We start from the raw sequence: 23809 nt of genomic DNA on the forward strand, positions 1-23809 counted from the left end.
AATAGTTATGATGAACTACAAAAACAAATATATAACAAGAAAAAAACACACTGAACTTTATACTGTGAGACAATGTTTCGCGTGTCGATAACCTACATCTCGGCTAAACAAATGAATAACGACTATATATTATAATTGTGACAATCATTTCGTCAACATGTCAACACTATTCAATTAAATCACGTGTAACACATTTTAAAAGACAAATAAAATAAAACAAATTCTTTACTCTATTAACCTCTTCAAACCAATCTAGTAATTGCTTGATAATTTTCTTATATTTTCAATTTGCTCGCTTTATCCAGGAATTATTCACCGCATCACCATCATGCTAAGCTTTTAAGTTTTTTACATTTATAGAATTAATTTAAGAATAAATACTTACAAGTATTTTCTGTAAATAGTAGGTAGGTATGTGCGAAAAATTCGTTATGAATGTGTGAAGAACTGCAAGTATTATCTAAATAGCCAACCATATTTAAAGCCTTGTAACTATTCGTAAACCATATAATACCTTGCAAAAATATATATCGGTATTAAAATATAATGAACACTGATACATCTTTACAGCTTTGGGCAGATGAAATGGATAAGAAATTCTATTCAATACAAAGCTTTCTCCTAGTTTATATTTCCCATTATTGAAGCAGTAACACTAACTTGTTTTCGCCTTTCCGATCTAGGCATATATTATTAAGTTTCACGCTGTTTATCTCGAGCCATATATCACAAGAATCATTTATCATCTGATGACCGGTTGGTTACGTGCCTCGACGAATTACGCGCGAACACGCTAGTCATGTTTGATTAATTGCTTTTTTCGGGAAGTATTTATAATGGCTTAAGAAATAGGGACACTATTCAATAAGCGAAATAATAATAGCACCGCAATCGTTTGATCGTAACGCATCATTTGCATAATAACAGTAAAATAATAGACTCCTCAGTCCTCAATCGCGTTATTTAATCATATTTATTAATAACACATATATGTAAGAACGCTTAGTGCGTTTATATTATAGTCGTTAAAATAAACAACAAAACACATAAGTTTCAAAGATTTATAACGCGTAGATTATGTAATAGGAAGCTCAGCGAAAAGCTTTCACTGCGCTCGTAACTGCATTCCTGAACTTATAAGCTTCTTACCAGCTTCTAATGTGCAACTCGTGTTTTATGAAATTTTGTTACGGATTTCATCTTGGATTACATTTCAAATATCGACTGCTCACGAATTCGTCTACAAGAACAAGAAATGTAGGTATGAAGTTTATATTTATGCAATTTCGTGCCTAATGGTCTATTTTATTGCAAGCGTAAACTTATAGAAGGGTATAGTTTTTGTAACGTCAATAAGTTAATAGCCGATTAGCGAGTTCCTACCGATAGAGTTGGTATACGTTACTCACTAACTCTATCCCTCCTTAGTCCTTTTATTGATAATTAAAACCTAATCAATAATAATTATATATTTTAAAAATATCGAACTAATATCTAATCACGCAAGCCGTATATTATCAAATGGGCGTAATAAAATCAAAACCAAAACGACCTTTACCTGACATTTCGTCTTTGTTTGACTACACAGGCACAAAAGTTCCTTTTAAGCTTGAACTTTGAAGTTAACACGAATGCCATCCGCATATTTTGCCGGTCGATACCATAATATAATTCGGTTCTCGATCAAAGCTGAAGTTCACTGATGATATCTTGTTCGATATTTCCCTCCATTGTAGTTATCGTCTCAGTAGTACTATAAATTTATCACAATAATAAATACGGTTGCTTTATTACCTACCCGTGTTTTTTCCTTTTTCGACATAACTGCTCCAAACATAGGTACCTACCTAATTAATTATACACATTCATCAAAAATTTATTTAAAAGATATTTAATACTTGATAAAGTTGAAGTAAGTAATAATGTTGGTAGTAATCTCAATGATAATATAATGGATGAAGAAAGAACTTTCTATAACAATATAATAAATATTAAATAATGGATAATAAATAATAATAGGTTGCCGTTTGATTCACATCAATAAACATATTAAATTAGCTCCAAGTTGTTTTAACACAACATCAATTATTCTATATTGGCAGTCAATAAGATCACGATCAGAATACAATGTATACCTGCTTATATGTATTAGAAGTCGTGGGTTACAACGTGACACGAACATCGGTGTTCTAGCCTGTGTTATAAAGTGCACCTACTTAATACAATTATGCAATGCGTCTTGATGCTACTTATAAATTGAATCTGAGCCTCAGTTATTTAAGTAGGCCTTTACAAATGTAGATTTATATTCGTACGATGATTTACAAATTTTCATCACGTTCTGTCAGTCAGTCAGATCAGTGATTCAAGTCAGTTTTTGAGTTTTACCTTTGCGAAACTAACTATAAACTGCTATAATTCAAAAATCATTATCAGATCAGTCAATTAATTTTATTTGCATTACATATTACATTTATGCGATTAAATACATGATAGGCCAATTAAGAAATCTAATTTATTAGGTAGCAATGCCGATCGGCAGTCATTAAATCTATATCGAAACTAACATTCTTTTAGATTAAAAAAAATAATTATTCCATGCGGAAGGTTAAAAGATTAGTGGAATTGAATCGCAAATGCTCCAATTTCGGTCACAATAAATCACGATCTCATCCTGTTTGCCATCTGCACCTTGTATTCATAAAGTTCAAGTACATTTTTTGTACCTAATGATGTGGCATTAGGCGATTGCAATATTAAAATATTTTGTGAATGCCATTTGCATCATAAACCTGACACGGTGTCAACGATTTCATTCAAAACCGATTAGAGTTAAAAATTAAGAAAGATAAAAGATGGTTAATAGTAGATTAGTAAGTAACTTTAACACTGATCGATTGCTGTGCATTAAAAACTACTAGAATACATAAGAAATAATTAATGTATTCAGAATGTTATAACTGGAACGTGTGAATAAATTCATTATTCAATAGACATCTAAAAAATGAGAACATTATTAAATGAGGCGCTATATTTCTCTATTATGATCTTTTATTATTTTTATTTTCATTCAAACAGCTCAGAAAACAAACTAACAAACTTCTAAACGTACGTGTAAACGTTGCATTTACATCAAACGAGCGAAGGCTCATTCTAACCCCTCTATGTCAAATTCTTTTAGTGTAAACAAGCGTATCTTTCGTTATTCTTAGTGTGTCTTAGTACGAAAGAATGCTCTTGCTCTAGCTCTAGCTCTATGTTCGTTTGATCTAAATGCACCGTAACAAAAATAGATTTAGCATTCATAAAAATAAATTTACAAGATACCTACCGATTTAGCACAATTCAATTAAATCGAGAATAGTATTTTTAGCTTAATTTTTAAATATTTATCAAGAATGAAGATTAGAGAAATAAAAAAATATCTAATAATTGTAACCTTTAACCATTACCTTCATTATCTTTCAGATTCTTGATATCACCGCGAATGTGTTGTCCTTTATTCGTGATAATTAACCTCACATAGCATCTTGTATATAATAATTATATTCAATTTTAATCAAATCGCGACTATTCGATGCTAAGGAAAGCTTAAAACTAATAAGTTCTAGAAAATCAAGTTATTTGACATTTGATCCGTCCTTTATTTGTATTAATCACAGTATTAATACATATTTAATTTTGGCCGCTTCTTCAAATGCCGAGTATTCATTAGAATCTAGACTTTAAGGTTCTTTAAAAAGCATTTATGTTATGTTTATAAAATGTAATTAAAGATTTGACAGGATTTGTGAAAATTAATATTAATTGCCTGGTAGAGATCGCTATATTAGCGATAAGGCCGCCTTTTTGTTTTTGTCCTTGGGTATTTTGTTATTGGTGCAAATTAAGTTTTTTTATTCATTCATTAATATTTTTCTAGTATTATTAAAATAGGTAGGAACGATAATTTAGATTATACTAGACATAGATTTAGATTAGAATTTATGAGTATTTTTTACGTAGCCTGGACTCAGTGATCAACTGGGCGGCAATAAACAGCACATGCAAAAGTATAAATTCCATTGAGCATAGATAGCACTTAGGTAGGATCTATTGCACGCCTCATAAGCGAAGCGTTGAGGTGGGTACTACTGTCACTTCGCGCAAAACATCTGATTTTTCAAACTTAAAATGTCTTTATGTATCATACATTGCACTTGTAAGATAACACATACACACACATATTAAGAAAAAACACTATTTTTAACGTTCATGATATTTTTGATGTCATTTTTGTTATTTAAACTAGTTAAAAAACAGTTTAAAAAAGTTCTGTCTTGGACGTCCGTGTGTCTGTATGTGCGGATCCTTTTTCTTGTTAACACGATAGCGACCGAAATACTTTACTAATCGAGTCTTTTTTTTTCTCTTACGCTTGAGTATGCTCAGGAATAGAACCCTTTCATTTTTCAGGGTCTGATTCGATGTGGTTTAATTGTTATTAAATAAACAAAAATAATAATTAATAAATATTTATTAAAAAAAAATTATGAGGCGTGCACTTTTGGATTTTCCAAATTATTTAATAATCTACTATCACAGATTACCCGATGGCGGGGCACCTCTTTATTAATAAGGACTAGATTTCCGCCCGCGGCTTCGCCCGCGTTTGCAAAGGAAAACCCGCATAGTTCCCGTTCCCGTGGGATTTCCGGGATAAAAACTATCCTATGTGTTAATCCAAGTTACCCTCTATATGTGTGCTAAATTTCATTGTAATCGTTTCAGTAGTTTTTACGTGAAAGAGTAACAAACATCCATAGGTCCATACATCCATACATCCTTACAAACTTTCGCCTTTATAATATATATTACATCCATACATCCTTACAAACTTTCGCCTTTATAATATATATTAGATATTAGATATTAGATAATACCAGTCATATGCTCGCGTAAAAACTAAATGTTATGACTCATAATGTGAAGATAGTAGATTTAATAAGTTAATAAGCAATAAAGTACCTACCAAACAATGTGCATTGAGGCACCCACACTGTGTGATTCACTGGGAAGATAGTTTAGCCTTGACATGTCATAAATAATTAAAATACATGTTTGTCTATGCCAATATTTGGTTATAAGAGTATGTGGAACAGAACAAATAAGTCGGGTTAAATATATGTGTACGAAAGTACATAATAAAATATCAAATATTTATATGGCTTTTAACAGATTCATGTGCCACGATTTTATTATGAATATTAATAAATTATGAAATGGCTCTACTAGATTTACCAAAAAAAGCCGTAGATCCAGTTTTAAATATTTTTTCAAGTTGTTAATGAGTGCATATTGACGGCAATTTATTGCACTTGCAAAATGTAGGATACATTTTTTATCTCATAAATGCAATAAAAAATTGTAACCTATTCTAAATTTACATTTATATTTATTTATTACACTTTATTGTAATACAATCTCTTAATAATAGGAAACAATAAGAAGAAAATATGGTACAAGAAAGATGTAGTACAATCGGCGGCCTTATCACTAAGCAGTGATCTCTGCCAGGCAACCAAGCGGTAAAAAAGCGAAATATTCAGTAAATAAAATTTTGTAAATAAAATTAGAATTTAAATATAAACATGAAAATAAAAAAGTATGATACTTACAAAAAAAGTACATTATATTATGCACATAAATAACTATACATACATGTATAATAACTATAGTATAAATAACCTTACATAATATATATACATAATAGAAAAATAAATAAATAATTAATAATAATACATACATAAAACTACATAAAGTATATAAAATATATTCTATAATACTAATAAATGTAAATACATATAATAAATATACTATTCCGAATTAAAGGCTGATAAAAGAAAATGTTTCCGAACAAGGTGTTTAAATGAGGGTAAAGAGGGAGCAAGTCTTATCTTGAGTGGTAAGGAGTTCCATAGTTTAACAGCAGTGGCAGTAAAAGAATTACCAAAGAAGTTTCTGTGTCGAGATGGGGTACACAAAATAAGTCTGTCAACGGATCGTAGAGAGTAGCTTTCACAGTGTAGAAATGAAAAGTTATTCTTAAGGTAGGAAGGAGTGATGGGATCGAAAAGGATACGGTATAATAATTGAAGGTAATGGAGATTACGTCGCATGCGAATGGGGAGCCACTTGAGTCGTCTACGATATAAAGATACATGGTCGAATTTCCGAAGGCCAAAGATAAATCGTATTAGAAGATTTTGTAGACGCTCAAGTTTCTCCATGCTCTCAACTGTAAGGTCAGGAAAGCACGCATCCGCGTAATCGAGGATAGGGAAAAGGAGGGATTGCGCTAACATAATTTTTGTTGGAATTGGCAAAAAGTTTCGTTATATCGCCTCTTTGCGACGAAACCGTGTTATTTCGAAAAAGGCGATTTTACAGGAGAGCATTTTTAAACTTTCAAAAAGGTATATTAGGTAAATGAACGTTTTTATGGGTTACATCTATAACAAATTATATGAATTATCTTATTAACTATTGCATAATGCAAAAAAAATACCCTAATTTAAAAGATTTTAGGACAAAAAAAGCATTAAAAAAAAAAGGAAAAAATATGTCACATTTTTTCTGAAAAAGTATAAGAAGAACGATGTAGCAAATTAATCTGTCACGTTGTTGATGCTATTATTTTTATTTTATGCTAAATTATAATATAAAAACACATTGTTGAAATTAGAAACATTTATTAAACAGATGAAATAGTTGTAGCTAAACAGTGGTTTCTTTGGACAAAACTATTACTAATCAACAGTTAGTCAGCCTTTATTGAATGTAATCAATATTCTTCTCACTTTATGCTTATTTCTTCTTACATTGTAATCATCTTAATTATATAATCTCAAAACTAGTAATCTAAGTTTTCAGTCTCGGTCATAAACTAAGTAATCAGTAAATTTGCACAATTAAGTGCTTACTTTATAAACGTATGTTTATAAAGTAAGCAAAATTCTAAACAAAAAATAATAATTATCAAAACATAAATCTCCTCTATGAGCAAAATCTTAAACATTATAATAACAAAAAACATAAAAATCGCCTATTAAAACTTTAAATAGATAAAACCATATCACTCATATTTTGTGCTGAAATGCCATTCATTTCCAAAACAGTATTATTAAAACTTACAAGGCTTCAAAGAATGGCTTATAATATCTTGGGATGAGGTTTTTATTAACCAAATCCATGATATCCTTTTTCTTTTTTTCGGCTAATCCAGGTTTCCGAGTATAAGCTTTTTTCAATTCAATATTGGTATTGTTACTTATCTTCTTATTCTTCTTCAAAACGATGGCCTTCTTGAACTGTACGTCGGCATACGAATCTTTAAAAAATATGGCATTAGGGTCCTCTTTTTTAACTTGTATTACCTTTATTCCTGAAAACTTCACTGCGTTATTATCTTCATCTTTTACCAGCGCATAGTTCATCAGGTTGCATACATTTTTCCAGTCATTTATATCACAGAAACTCAATTCATTCACATGGAAAGGCTCCCCTTTTTTTCTGGCAGCTTTTATGGCACCAATAAATGCGTCAGGGGTATACATAGGACCTGATCTTAACTGACGTTTTACTTCTCTTTCTATTTGAGAATGGGCTGAATCGCCTTCATTCTGTGTGTGACCCTTGATTAAATATTTATGTGTCACTGACTTGAGATTTGGCAAAGTCTGTACAGCATATAGGTACATCGCTATCATAAACTTGTTTTTTTGCTGGCCAGCACAGTTATCTGAGTAGAAGACAACATCCAGATCTTTGGCCGTTTCTGAAACTTTCATCAGATATTTGAATACACAAGTGCCGATTTCGTTTACGCCTCTGTTAGCGTTTGATTCATCCCATACGAAACATTCAGCATTGTTAGTCTGAATATTATAAATTGTCAAGTTAAGTACATTCAGTTTTGACTTATAGTAAAAAACTGAAATTTCACCCTTAGGGCATTGAAAGACTGCTTGAAGATCGTAAACAGCAACTAAAATATTTTTGTTATTCTTGTCGTTTGCCTTCTCAATTCGTGACAATTGCTTTTCTCTTAGATGCATCTCATAGATTTCTTTTCCTAACTCCTTCTCTTCAGCTGTACTATTTTTATTTACTTCGCATATATCGCACAAGTCTTTTTTTGGAATAAAGAATGAAATGTTAAATTCTTGTGTAAATATGCGATAGAACATCAAGTATGTTGCAAAACGGGTATTTTGGGATTTACATTGTTCAACATAGTCCCTATGGAGATCTGTAATAGCTTTGCTACCATCGATGTAATGTCTTTTCGAGTTAGCACGAATGTAGTGCGATTCAATTTTTGGTATTGACTCAATAAACACTCTTACACCATCTTTTATATTTTCATCCACTTTGTTGTGATTTTGATGACACCCACGATTATCTTTCATTAATGAAATGTTAGTATCTTTATTTTTTTTCTTTAAAGCCGTCTCTATAGGGCGATTATTAATCCCCAAAGTGTTCTTAAAAAACAGTTTACATACTCTAATCTTCACTCCAGAAACAGTCAAAAAGAAAGCATTATTATTATCACGATTTAATGCTATGGTTCCGTCCGGATTAACTTTAACGTATCGATGTTTAGGGACGACTACTTCGATATTGTTTGCGATGAAAGACCATTGCTTTTCAATCTCGCCTAAATCCCAGTATTCTTTTAAAAGTTGTTGTCTTTGCTCCTCAGTGATATTAGATCCACATTTAAATGTACATGTTTCTTTGCAAGATGGTTTTAGTTTACGTTCCGGTATAATTTTATTAGTTTTTGTTGATTTGTATGATTTTCCACAGTTTCTTAGTCGCTTCGCAACATTTTTTTTCCATAATAATTCTCTTTTGGGCCTTTTTTTACCTTTTTTAGTAGGGGTATTATCTGGTTCATTTGACTCTACTTGCGTGGTGCTAACATTTTCGACGGCAGGTGGTTCATTTTCTGATATTAGCAGGTCCTGTTGATTTACGGTATGAAATACAATTTCATGCTCATCTGTTGGGGTCACATTCAGGTCTATAGCATTGAGTACTGTGCTTACAGTAGCTGCACTAGAATGAAAAACGTCTTGATCCTTTCGAAAGTCGATGTTGGTATAGACGTCATTGTTGTCGTCAGATTCTGAAGAGCTCACACGTGCTGGTTTCATAATTTCATAGTTGGGGTCTTTTACGGAATCATCACTATCTAAAAAAAAACCAAAAAAAATCTATTAAACTTTCAATTATCTATAAGTCAGTAAATAAATGTAAGATACAGTTATCGAGTACCCACAATAATATGAGTTTTATTAAATTTATACCTTCGTAGAAAGACGGACCACTGCTTGATGAACTACTGCTACTTGAGGAACTACTGGTGCTACTACTAGTTGATTCACAACGGCGACGATTAGTGACCATTGAGTCTTCTTTGTCTAAAACAATATCAAAATGATAAATATTATGATAACTACCATAATGTTTTCCACGCTTCACTTTACCATCTATAAGCCTCACACGAAACACACGAAAAGACGGGCGTCGAATAACATTACATACAATAAAATTAACTAATAATGTTACTTACATTCGGCAACTGCTGCAGCGCTGCAACCAGTCACCTCCTCATTTCGGTTGCTTTCATAGTTAGTTTCCATTGGAAAAGTTGAATCGCCTTGCTCGATATTATTGTTGTCGCTTTCATTTTCATGTATTTCCATTTGAGAAATGGAATTGCTTTGTTCTCCGTCATTATTTTCTTTTGTTGCTAATAAAACTAAGTATTTGGACCGCGTCCCCATCTGAAAAAATAAGTCTTAATAGTATTTTCTTTTAGTGCTTACAACGTGATAAATCATTATGTATTGCATTGAAATAAGAAACATATCTATAAAAACGGAACAACAATAAATGACCATCACTCATTTCTTGTAATAAAAAACCATTCATCATCAACAATGTTACACCTTAGGATATCACAATTCAAAAATGTTATTATTTCAACAACAACGTGATATCAGATTTTATAAAAAGTTGCATTTGAAACATTTTTTCAAGAAAACCGAGTTATATTGCTTTACCACAGTATAATAACAAAAAATATCACTGAATTTAAAGATATGTTTGCAATAAAACTGTGGTACACTCGTGATATCACGTTTTTGCAGAAAACTGAGAGCTCCTTACCTTTGGCGCTTAAAGAGAAAACTAACTTGTCACAGTGTTGAAAACAGAGTACTATGTGAAAGGGACAACGCGATAACGCAACGTACCACTGTAGTGACGTCCTTTTCGCTCATGGTCTCGCTGTCCTTCACTTTTAAAACACCACGTTTTTGCACAAAATAAAGTTGAATACGGCGGTTTCGATTATCAAATAAAAAAAAAAAAACATTTTGCGAAATATCACGTTTTTCTCGCAAAGAGGCGATATGTATGTTTATCTTAAAAAATGTTTTCCATAAATCTGTTTTATATAATTATATACTATTTTATACACTATAAAATGCGTGTTTATGATATATGTACCTTCATAACTAATGCATAAATTCTTAAGTAACGATTCAACCGGAAGCTTCGAGGTAAGTGAAATAGATTGTGAGATCACGACGCCATCTATCAAAGCCTCTCATTCCAATAAGCTTCGTGGCTTGTTCAATTATAATAAACGTAATAAAAATAAAAAACACGTTGTTTTGCGCTTAATCAATAGCTTTTAACGTTGATGGTATTGCTATTTTAAAACGAGTAAAGTGCAGAGCTTTTAACGATTTGAATCGTCAAATACGTAAAGGTTGTAAAAAATAGGTATTATCAATTTATAGAAAATTACTTAATCTTCAATTTAAAGTTACTTAGGTGTAGTGTAAAAATGTTACACGTTTTAAAAATTTTTACAGAGAAAATCGGTAAAAAAAGACGGGTTGCCGTCTTACGCTTTTTCAATTAGGTCACGTGTCCTGACGCGAGTTTAAGATTTTATACCCATTACAGAAAAAGTGCTCAACGCCGCTAAAGAAGTTTTCACTTCAAAAAACTAAGTACATATTTATACCAGCTGCAGCGCGGGCGTATCTAATACTTTATAGCGAGCATGATCACAATACATATATTATATACCTATGGATTCTTTCTTCTTAGAAAATGTTCTTGTACACTTATAACCCACTAAAACTTCGAAGTAAAATGCATATTACGCTTTGAGTGTATTGAGTAACCCATCAACACGAACGTGATGAAAATCCATTTGCTACAGTATCGTGTATTGTGTTCGTTGGGCCACATAAAGCCTTAAGCCTCTTGCCAAGAACATGTTTTGAGATGTATTTAACACAAATGATTCTAATACAAGTTATATGAATACATCAACGAAATTAAATGTATTCAGCTATACAGAACATCAATTTTCCAGTGTGAAGAATTAATTATTGTGACAAATTAAATGGTTGTATAATATTGCGCTGTGTTTTGTTAGTTTTAATTTAACGACGTCTATTAATGTTTCATTTAATATCTATTATGATGAAATAGTACTTAAGAGTAATCTGATAAATCATAAAATTATTTGATTATCCATTACAATTCTTACTAGGCTAATCACCTGTAATTGTAATGCAAATAAACAATTAGAAATGTTTTCCGAAAGCTCCCAGGCGGCTTGGAAAAAGCTCAATAAATTATACATCTAAGATTACTTCACTAATCACTTTGTTAATACATAAAGAAACTGCATGATAATATTACAATGGTTTGGAATTGATCACGAAAAAACAGACAGACAGGCACGACACTTCGTATTATGTACCTAGTGATTAAAATGTAAATTATAGGTAAATAGATGTATTTTACTAACCGCAGTTCAAAGGAGCGGTAACATTGATGGATATCAAGGCTCCCAATCGAAATTGGCGGCGCACAGTTCCTTCAGTAGCGCCAATAAAACACAATAGGATGTATTTCGTAAGCAAATAACTCCAATAATCTCACCAGTCGACATTCACATATTTTGCATTCGATATTATAGGCTTGGAGCCACGTAGGCGAATCCTAGTTCGCTGTTCGACACGTGCGTACCGATGTCGAAATACCACCCATTGTTTATAATATTCAAGTTTTATAATAGTATCACAGATAATAGTATGTAATAAGTTCGATCTCGTGTACCTATTGTTATGTAAATATAAATTAGAAGGTAAACGTGTGACCAATAGCTAAAAGACCTCGACGCATAAAAATACCATGGAATAGGCTGAACCAAAAAAGAAATTGCAAAATATCTGAAAATAGATGATTCACTATACAAAATTATCGAACTAAGTAGGTAGCTACATTTCTAGAGCAAATCCGATTTTTAATCCAAAGACACTGAATGACATCATTTAGGTTCCGACGTTCACCGGATTTAACCCGCTTGTATAGATAGGTATACGTGTGCTAAATCCTTTAATGTATGTTAATTTTCATAAAAATGCATTGAATTACAAACATCCTGTTTTTGTATAATATAGCTTATTGTTGTGCGTATACCTAAATCAAACATCAGCATGCTAATGCAATAAGGGCAAAAATCAATTGGACAGCATGCAAGCATATGCATAATTTCTGACCTCTAGACGTATTTATAAGTACAAAATAACTTTAGACTTTAGTATGAGACGATTACATTCACCGAGGCACGTATGCATATCTTATCTTATATCTTAGTTCATCGCACTATGCACTGCAGACTCTCTGATAAAATTCACAATTGCGCTATTACCAAATCAGGGTACTTGATAACGACCACGAAATGTTGTTATTTCAAAGATTTAATTTTTATTTGCATCTACAAAATTTTTTGAACCCGAAGAATTTATGTTCTTTTTAATATAGTAAAGAATACTCTAAATAGGTACTCTATGTCTATAAGTGCTTTCGGGTTTCAGTTTCAACTTTATAAAACTTAATTTCAGTAGTAGTTAAATGAAATGCGCACACATGCTTTGTGATTTATTTATAAGCAAGCCAATAATCATGCGCATTCATATGGCATCTGTAGCAGGATAAAGTAATTTATTATTTAAGACGCAATTCGCAATAATAAGACAGAGAATAATGCTTGCATTAACGTGCTATATGACTACAATGTTCTTAGAAGGCAGGTGGATGCAGGTCATCTTGAGGTGTTGTCCTTAACATACGGTCGTACGGCCAAGTTATTAAATAATAAATGACCTAGCACTTGAAGGTCTACCCATCACACATTATAATTACGTAATAACTATTTATAGAAACATTTTCCAAGTGATCCTTTTATGTGCTTTGAATTGCTACGCGTTCTTTGATAAAAACTATCAAGGAGTTATTGACTATTGGATATTTTCAGCTACAAAAATTTTGCATTGCTCTGCTGTTCTCGAATACGGGAAATATACCAACATCTTTTTTTAAATAAACGGCGTTCCATCTGTCTAAGCGGTCAGTAACTTTTTTTTAATTGTTAAAAATTTCTCACCAGCATTAATAATTTAGAAAAACATATCATAATATAATCCCGGCCGCCGGAATCTTCAGTGAAAAAATCTTCGTTACGCCAGTAGGCACTTGTACTGTGTACATAATAATTAATATATTATATACCTACAATCGTTGAGGTAAATCCAGACTCAAGAATTCCATTCGTAATATTTACGATTTTATTGTTTAATTTCAAAACAATAATGTCAAAGGTCCTAATGATATCATAAGATAAAATTAAATTTAGCATCATTCTCACTACAAGTAATAGTATGTGGCTTATTATTTTAATTATTTTTATGTTCCAATTTTTGTGTAGAAATATAACTACCTGATTTGATACTTTAAAAGTAAAGATAAGTATGTACCATTGTTTTATACTCGAAAAAAATATAAAAGCTAAAATTAGGTACCAAAAGGTTATCAATGATAATTTAAATATATTCCACTGTGAGATAAATTAAATATAAAAACGCAATTCTATACATTGCACACAAGTAGTATAATCAGCTATTATTTAATATCTATCATTATGATCAATTCGTTAATTCTCTAACCTATCTTCTTGCCCAACACTACGTAGCTTGTCCAATTTACTGTTGCCCTTTCAGCCCAAGTCCGTCTGGCGATCTCACTTACGCAAGCTTCCCAGCTTTTAGAAACACTACATTCGTGACTACATCTGCACTCAAACGAATGGCCAATGACATCTTCGTCTCTAAAAGGAGACATACCTACTGTTGTGAATATTGATCTTTATCCACTGCACTAAATGTAGTTAACATTTGTAACAGAATATGGTCAACAAATGACGAATGTTGTAACAGCTATTAGAGGATCGCGACATTTAAAACTACTCCTTTATTCTAATCTCGTTACATCATGGCGCTTTCGATAATATTTAATTGGCGCTAATTAACCGGCTGCCTAACACTTGTTAGTCTACATACGTAAGAACTTAGGAAAAGAGCAATTACACTAAATATCAAACGAATGCCGTATTGGCATTTATTATGATGATGAAAGTAGGTGCATAAAAATGGGCTAAATATAAAGTAGGGTGATGAATACGAAACATGATAACTAGTAGTGATACTCGCGTTTGGCAACTATAAACAATTATTATTTGTCAAGCTTTTTAATTAGACAGTTTAAATAGTACGAAAAAAATATTGCGTATTCATACATTTTTTTACCTATGCATTTTTAATGTAAATAATGTCTCAGACATAATGTCACTGTAAAGTGTTTAATAAGTGTAAACCTGAGGTGTAAACGTAAACACGTCATATTACTTTCCATTAGCGACCCGACTTCCGCAAATAACGATCCAATCTACAATCAAATAAGAGGTTATTCACAACAACTCTATGTTTAATAACTTTCCGCATTTATCGCTTTATCAAATATTTATTTTAAGAAATTTGCAACTATAAGTACAAGCGTTGTCAGCCTCGTGGTACTCGCGTGATGATGTTTTATTAAGATATAGAGACATTTGTTTGCATTATGGTACAGATAAGTTGTTTTCGTTACTGGGTACGATACTGTAAGAATGTCTAGCATCTAGATCTAGATAATTCACACATTGTTAGGTATTTTAATTAAATTATCAAATTAAAACTTTATGAAGAATACGCGGCTGCAGTTATACCTAGTACAATAAGACAGACATATTTCAAAACTAGTATTCTTCAGTTTTTTCTCTATTGTTAGCAAAATCCCGATTCATAATTTACAGTAAATAGATAACTAATAGTCTCAAACTACACTAAATAGTAATCTATAGGTAGGCAATATATTACATCACGATAAATCTTTTAGAGCACTTATCTGAGAACAAGAAAATCATTAAGAATCAAAGCGCTTGTATCGTTTAATCATTGATCCCTAAAAATAACTTTATTTTATCCAAAAAAGTCTGTTACAAAAATTTACAGAGGAGGGTGAAGGTTTTTAATGAAGAGTCTTTTGATTTTGCACAACCCTTGCCCATAATTACATTTTCTTCTTATTCATCATTTTATAAAATAATATTGTTATGACTTATTTAAAATTTATCAATTTCAGTTTACAAAAAGTGTGTTGTCGATTGCGCTAAATTGGTAACTTTTGTCTTTACAAAATTATGTTGTTAACCAAGTAACAATACCTTCTGATCCTTGGCCAATAGGTAAATACGTCTTCACTTGTGACATTTATTGAATCAATAAAATTAACCTTTGCATTCTATTGTCTTACGCAATAAACACGTGCTAATGTTTCAATTTAAATGAATGGCATTTAGGTGTAATATGTATTGGGAACATCAAGATGTGCTTTGTTCTGTGTCGGGTGTATATCATTCAGAATGAAAAGGATAGGATTAGTTTTCATTGTTTCGCGGTAACTTTCACGAGAGCATGCGGTTAACGATATGAAGATAGGGACATGAGATACGTTGCTCGTGCGATATTAATTATTTTCCTTATGCGCTAATATGTATGTATATGATTTCCTCGAGTTGCTTGGTAGGTATTTAATATATCAGTTTCAACAAAAGTTGCATTATGTGATTATCACATACAAACTCGACTATTATTGCATTATAACGTTTTACAAAGTTCTAGAATAATAAGAGAGTCATAAGAGCTTTTTCTTATTGTCATAACTTTTCGTCTGTTTCTTACACTCATGACTAATTAACATGAGTTAAACTCCTGGAGCGCTTTTTATTCCGATGAAAATTATTTAGAAACGAATACAATATCAGATGGAGAAAAACGGAGAAGGTACAAGATGACGCAATGTCGCATTTGTGCAGTGGGAATACTTACCAATAAATAATTATAATTTATCGTTGGACTGGGGGTACATATTAAATTAAAACGACCAATAAAACAAGATAACAACATTCTAGTAGAATTGAGTGGTCAAACAAAACCATATCACTTTGTAGCAAGAGAATGGAAAATTCTAAGGCCAATCATTTTTCCGATAGCCTCTGCAAAATGGTCCGTGAAATTATACGTCATCATGACCTTTATATCAAATCTTTCACTTGGATATAAGATAATGCAACGCGCAATACCACCATTAAAGTAAATAGGCATTTAGAAATGAAAACAATGATCAATAAGATAGCGTTATTGCGTTTTGCTCGATTATGGCGAATGATGCTGAGTTACCGTTCATATGAAATATAATATTTATGTTTGCACGTTTGTTTCATAGTAAATCTAAGAGAATTATAAAAAAATAATATTATTATTTATTACATAAATGGTAATTCATATTCATTATGTTTTCTTCAAAATGTTTACCAGCAGATTATTTGAGGTGCACTAATTTAGCAAAGTCTACGTACAATTAATTGATGATAGTTGGCTCGTAAATTTTATCGCTAATTTAAATGAAATAGGCTGAAGATTAATATCTAGAGTCTACTTATTATCTCAATACGGTCACGTACCTACCTGATGTAACATGACCTCTCTCACGCTACCGTAGAAAGCCAAATGTAAGATAATTTATATTGCACTTCAATATGTACTTATATTGCGAATTGGAAGATTTGTACATTTTGAGAATTTGATAATTATTATTATTAGATATGGAAATGTAATACCAAGTAGGTATCGTAATGAATTGTCCGTTGCCGGTATCGATCTAAGTCTCATTGATAAGTACTGACTTTTGGTAGGGATTTGGAGATGCAAACTTGTTTCTTAAAGGCTAAAGAGGTCAATTTCTTACCGGATCATAGGTCTTTCAACTACATATTTCATTTTCAAATTTATTTTGGTTCACAGCATATAGACAAATATGCCTACAAAGCTTAGCAGCGCCCATACACGGCACGGTCGTTACACCGCCAAGCCACGTCAAGCTGACAAGTGTCTCCATAACAAGGAGTCAAAGTTCATTCCCACCACGTCTCTAAATAATAAATCCGAAAACGAAAATTATACCTTAAGTTCATGCAATAGCAATTATTTCAGATTGTATTCAGCAAAGCTTATACGCGTCATTAAGTTGAGCTTGAAGGGCGTTCAAGCCTTTAGAAGCAATTATGCATTATATTTTACGACTACAATCTATCCGAGTAAATATTTTTATACATATATTGCTATTTTAGGAACTCTATATACAAAAGTATAAAAAATATACTTAATAAAAAATATAATAAACTCTATATATATATAAAAGTCACAGTGAAAAAGCTTAAATGGAACTGGGTAGGCCATATGATAAGAAACAATAAGAGAAAATGGACAAAAGATGTTACTGAATGGTATCCTCGGGATGGGAAACGAAAGAAAGGAAGGCAAAAAACAAGATGGGAGGATGATATTAGGAAGGTAGCTGGAACAACATGGCAAAGAGAAGCCACAAATAGAGATAGATGGAAAAGCCTAGGGGAGGCCTATGCCAAAAGGCAAACTGATAATAAAGTTACCGATGTCGAAAATTAAAATGAATCTAATTTATATTTATATTATTTAATTAAATATTGTTATTTATTAAAGTGAAACTTTTATTACATCGTCTCAAACTTTTTGGTCTGTGTAGCGCATGTCGCGTGTATCGCGGCTGCCGAGTAGGTATACCTACTCGGCAGCCGACCGTCACGCGACATGCGCTACACAAAGCAGTGTTCGGAATCGTTCGAACAGTTTCACTTTTACCGTGGTTTCATAAAACCACACAACATTTTATTTAAATTAAATATTGTTATTTAATTAAATATTATTATTAATGATTAAAAGTGCATGTAATCTTATCATAATTGAAATAAAAATGCAATTGCTAAATGTGCATGAAACTGATTGTATTAAAATAAATATGAAAGGCATTGTAATATGTATATTGAAAATTATTTATTACAAGAGAGATAGAACTATAATGTAATGTAATGTAATGATGTTATCACTTATCAGTAATAAAGGATATTTTATTTATTTTATTTAATTATTTATTATTATATACAAAAGTATTATCAGAAGCCCAAGTAATTCACCCTGAAGCAACCCTGAAACTTACACCTACAAATAAACTCAAGGAAAAAAATTGTAAACAACGACAAGATTCAAGAATCATAAGTAACAATCAAAATGATTAATGATTTCAATGCATATTGGGAATCCTCAAGGAATAAAACCGATTAGTGTGTTAAGGCGGACGCAGGCGTTAGAAATTAATAATGTAGAGTCATCTGTCTGCTACCTACAGAGTACAGTGTTAGTGTGAATCAGAAAAGAGCAATGTCTTAGGAATAAATTTTGGTGCCAGGATTATAATGTTAACATGGTCATTCTGTTGGTAAGACTAAAAATAGTAAATAAGAAAACATAGACAACATAATAATGTAGAACTAATTTCTAAAACTATTATACTGACTTCATTGAATTTTATATAAACCAACAGCATTTGTATGAACTTTGCAATCTCTTTCACAGACCACAGACGGTCTCCTTTTATACACTGACAAAAATACATAAGAAACTATAAGACCTATTGTGACTAATAATGAGATAAAAATGAGCATCATTAGGATCACGCTGAAAGTTTTGATGTAACCGTTTGTGTCGTGAAGTCGTTAAGCAAATGGTACATGAGTGTTTCCCATCAAAGCTTTTGTTAAAACTTATGATTCTTGCTCATAAATAATAATATTACAATTAACGATCCTGGGGGTTCCATAATGTGTTTTAAAGCAGTATTAATTCCAGTGTGGGAGAGTATTAGCGCTAGACTACCTTAACAACTCTTCATTTTTCGACATTGGAAATAATAATAGGTAGAGTAAATTTAAATTAAAATACCTTTCGATTTTTAACTGAACTACTTAATCTACCTATTGGTTAAAGTCGGAGAAAAAATGACAAACAGTGGAATAAGCAGTAGAGCTTGATATTTCATTTGACTGATTGATGAAGCAGGAAGAAGATGTAACATTAAAATTACCGGTGTTACAGATCCATACACAAATTACACGCACTTCAACACGAGTACCTACGTGCATACTATTATTACATACAACATTAGTGAAGTAGGCAATCATTTGTATGCTATATTTGTTGTGTAACTTGTAAGACGACAGGTTACGTGAGAGTGGTCATGCTCATCAATTACTATTGCCTTATAGTTTGGAGCAAGTAGGCGGGAACATGGTATCAACGATAATGTTCTGCTGACCGCAGCCGCATTCTCAATTATTTTGTATTGTGTAAGAGAGACATCTAACCTTTTAATGTGTTGGACCTGTTCCAATAAATCTATATTTATACTAAAAGGATTTCGTAGTACATTTGTAACTTTTTATATGTTTCAACACTTGGCAATTTTGTGTCTTTTATCTAGCTGCATAAAAAAATGTAATCCTATAATTGCATTTTGTGCCAAGTTTTCGTAATCAACTTTGAAAAAGAGAAACCACTAACATACAACAGAATGTCAATTAACATTCATATTGATGTAGCTATTTACTTATTAGGAACATAAAAAATATAGAAACTTATAAATAATTTAGGACATGATAGAAAATATAATAAGTCACGCGCATTTCTTTAAATATTGAAATAGAAACATGAAAGATAAAACATAGATGATATACGGAAGTGGTGCAAGCATGGCGGGTGCCAAGTGAGAGGTTATAGAGTCAAGATGTTATCAACCAGCTCTCATATACGAGTATATTATAATTTATAACGTTCTGTACTAGAGTACATGCATTATCTAACAATAAATTAATATTGCTATTATAAAACACTTTGTATTATAACTTGTACCCATCTACGTGCAATTAGGTATTGTTAATACTTTGTGTAATTTTATATATTCAATCCATCTCCCATACAATTCAATAAATATTATAAATAACTGAGGATAAGAAGGATGGAAGGAATTAAAGCAAACAAAGAAAACTTCACTGTGCCCAGTTAAGATATGAACTATTTAATCATCACCACCTATACACCCCTAACATGTTTTTAAATATGTCATAGATTGCATAGATTTCTAACAAATAACTCGGATGGAAAGAAGGTACAATAATCGATGTAGATCAATAAGAAGATACAATAAAGAATCTCAGGTATATGCTGCAGCACCTTACTTGTAAGGAAGTTCTAAAAAAGGTTAATGGTTATAAATACTTTAGATATATAATATTTATTATACTCTACATTTATATTTCCGGCAAATTAACCACAAAAAGTTCAACATTGTAAATTGTAATGCAGGAACAAAACTTAGTATCTAAGTAGTAACGTTCAGTATTTTCTAATTAATCTTAGATAAATGGAATTTACTTCCATTATAATCTTGATTAAATGTTTCAGACACAGTTATCAGTGCTAGATAGAGTTTTATACGATAGATGAATCTTCTGAATCAAAGGCAAATGGTTGTGGATGTTTTATCTTATATCCTAATTTTGCACAAAGAATACCATTCAATCTTAAAAAAACACAAGATTAGAATGCCATATTTTATGAGACTATACAATACATAGCCAGTTATATATTTTATTTGAAGTTAAAACAAAAAACATCACCTTAGTAAACAACCTTTTAGCAGTCACGACTTTTATATGAAGCTTAAATGGATTAATTTAAACCATAACTATATTATCTCGATTTTTTTACATTCGTGCGACTCTTCAAATGAACAATTGGATATTTTGACCTTGACATTATAATATTGTACATTATGAACGAAGATTATTATGTACCTCTCTGCTGACTTAAAAAAGTCTTTGTATTGTTCTGCTTGTGGGTAAACCGTTTTGCAATATGCGTAATTTGCTTCATGAAAGTTTTAATAAAGAAAACAAGAAAACAAATTAGCTTTTTAAAAAAAAATTGGTTGTCTGTAAAGCTGACTAGGATCTTCGCACACGCAGCCTCCGCGAGGAGGCTGCGTGGGGAACATTGTTCGGGGCGGGAAGCCCCCTGCAATGGGTATATAACGCCGCCCGTCAACACGGGCGGGAATTTAAAGTCGGTTTACTGACGATAGTAGAAGGTGACAACGTCCGATTGTGCTTCTTTGTCGCTCGTTCCGCGCTCTCGCTTGCACTTCAAGCCTTACATGGAACGCCTCAGAGCGAGGTAACGCCGCATGAGTCATGTTTTTTCGTGCGTGCATCCGGCTCTATCGGATTATAAGACATTGTCACGTAAAAAAGAGATTAATTTAATATTAAATACTTAGCACAAAGAAAATTGTATTGATTAAGCATTATCTACGTCTGTCCATTGACACTTTCGCACGCATTTCGCATATTTATATAATAAAAGAAGTAGAAGAAATAGTATGCACTATAATACCTAAATCCATTTTTTATAGAAAAACGAGAAAGTACGTCTGTTCCGTCTAAAATCTCAGCTCTACCGTTGAATGGAAATATGTAAGTATCAGCACAGTAAAGGGATTTTTTTTTCTATTTAATTCTAAACAGTGTTCTTTAATATCCTCCTTAATATAAATTACATAAATAATATTATTTAGTATGTGAAAATAATATGATTTAACTACTAATCTTATCTAACATTATTTTTTTACTTTGTTTTTTTAGTTTAAAAACAAGTTAATTGATGTTTACCAGTTTATATATAATTATTTCGAAAGAATAACCAAAGCTTCTTAAATAAGGGCTTATTTGTATTTGGTACTTGTATATTTTCGGAACATTCTCACGTTTTCTGATGACTTTGACATTTGATTAAGCGAACTGGCGCCAATGAATGGCATGCCACTCAAGTGACACTGAATAACTGTTAGTGGATCAAGGTTGAAACTTTTTACGGTGACTTATGAAAAGTAACATATCGCCGAACTTGGGATGTGATAAGAAAATACATATAGGTATATCCGAAACTTACGTACACTTACTTACATAGTACCTGCCCAAATAATTTAATATAAATATAAATCTCGTGTCACAATGTTTGTCCTCAATGGACTCCTAAACCACTTAACCGATTATAATAAAATTCGCACACCATGTGCAGTTCGATCCAACTTGAGAGATAGGACCGCTAGTTATATTATAAGAAGACTTGGCGGACGTAGCGAACATTCGTCCAATAATATGGCATGAGATGAATCATTATAAGTACGATTAACTACGGAAAACACTACTTATCAATTACATGTAACTAAATGTAGAGCAATAAATATTCTTCACACCAAAATATTGTCAACTCTCTCATAAAACGCTACGATCCCAGATGGGGAATGGGGATGAGTACACTTTTATTCAGTTCACGCTTTTAAATAAGAAAATCAATCGCTTGACTACTTCCTAAAATTCCATTGCCAATTTGATAGTCTTTAACTCTTTATCTTTGTAAATTAATTTGTCTCCAAGCCAACGAATTATCAAAGATACAAAGCACAAATATTGTTACAACGATCGGGAGCTCACGTTGCCTTTATCAACCCGTCCCAATTCCAAGGCCCTTATCAAATACTTTATTTTGCTCGCTCCACTAAGTGGTTATCATTTCACTAGACGACACTAATTTTCCAGACGAACACAATTATCACACTGTTTGCGAATGTGATTTCTTTCGTAAATAATTGCACACGACGAGACAAATGTTTGCTGTTCAAAATACTTCTTAATTAGTAAGACAACGGAGATTTGTTTGTGTTTTTTCTTAATTGTGTAATTTTTTATTTAAACTCCAGATCCAATATGTCATATTTTTGTAAACTTTTAATTAGACAAAAAAAAAGTGAAATAACTTTGGCATTTGGTATTCAAGAAAGTTATTTATTGAATGCTTATGTAACATTCAGACCGCCTCCTTGGTACAGTGGTTGACGCGTGAGCGTAGAACCGAGGGGTCCTGGGTTCGATTCCCGGTGGAGACGAAGAAAAAAAAAATGTCTCGGTCTGGCAGGACACAGAAGGCTGATCACCTACTTGTCCCTAAAGAAAATCGATCAGTGAAACAGATGTATGAATAATGCATCTGCCCCTTACCCCACTACGGGGACACGGGACTTCACTTTTTATGTAACATTCATATAATATACCCAATGAAAAAAACTTATTATCATGTGTTTTCAATCTTTGTTCGATTATTCCGCTTCAGTTTTGTCGTTGAGATGAATTCGTGACAGGATCAACCTTCATATTATCGACTGTGCCGAACGATTAGAATACAATTGACAATAACAGACTCAACCTGTAATAAATAAACATGATATCTCTTCGCGTAGGTTCATAAATAAGAACATTTAGTTATTTCACCTAAATTGAGAACATAAAAGAAACAGCTGTGAA

At 31.9% G+C, this 23809-nt stretch overlaps 2 protein-coding genes across 2 annotated transcripts in view; both read right to left on the bottom strand.

Moving 5' to 3' along the window:
• The window catches only part of LOC149907930 (uncharacterized), a 53156-nt gene that overhangs the window by 14608 nt on the left and 14739 nt on the right, over positions 1–23809 (bottom strand). The window lies entirely within an intron of this gene.
• On the bottom strand, positions 6913–9836 carry LOC149907931 (uncharacterized). The gene is made up of 3 exons (XM_090103046.1): positions 9623–9836; positions 9357–9470; positions 6913–9241 (listed from the first exon to the last, which is right to left on the bottom strand). Exons 1-3 carry the CDS (start codon positions 9834–9836, stop codon positions 7170–7172), a joined length of 2400 nt encoding a protein of 799 aa, XP_089959172.1. The 3' UTR covers positions 6913–7169.

Source organism: Colias eurytheme, chromosome 6, assembly GCF_061535395.1.
Source record: "Colias eurytheme isolate Ceu_HAF_F1 chromosome 6, ilColEury1 Martin Lab GWU primary, whole genome shotgun sequence".
In the NCBI taxonomy this organism is placed as follows: Eukaryota; Metazoa; Arthropoda; class Insecta; order Lepidoptera; family Pieridae; genus Colias; species Colias eurytheme.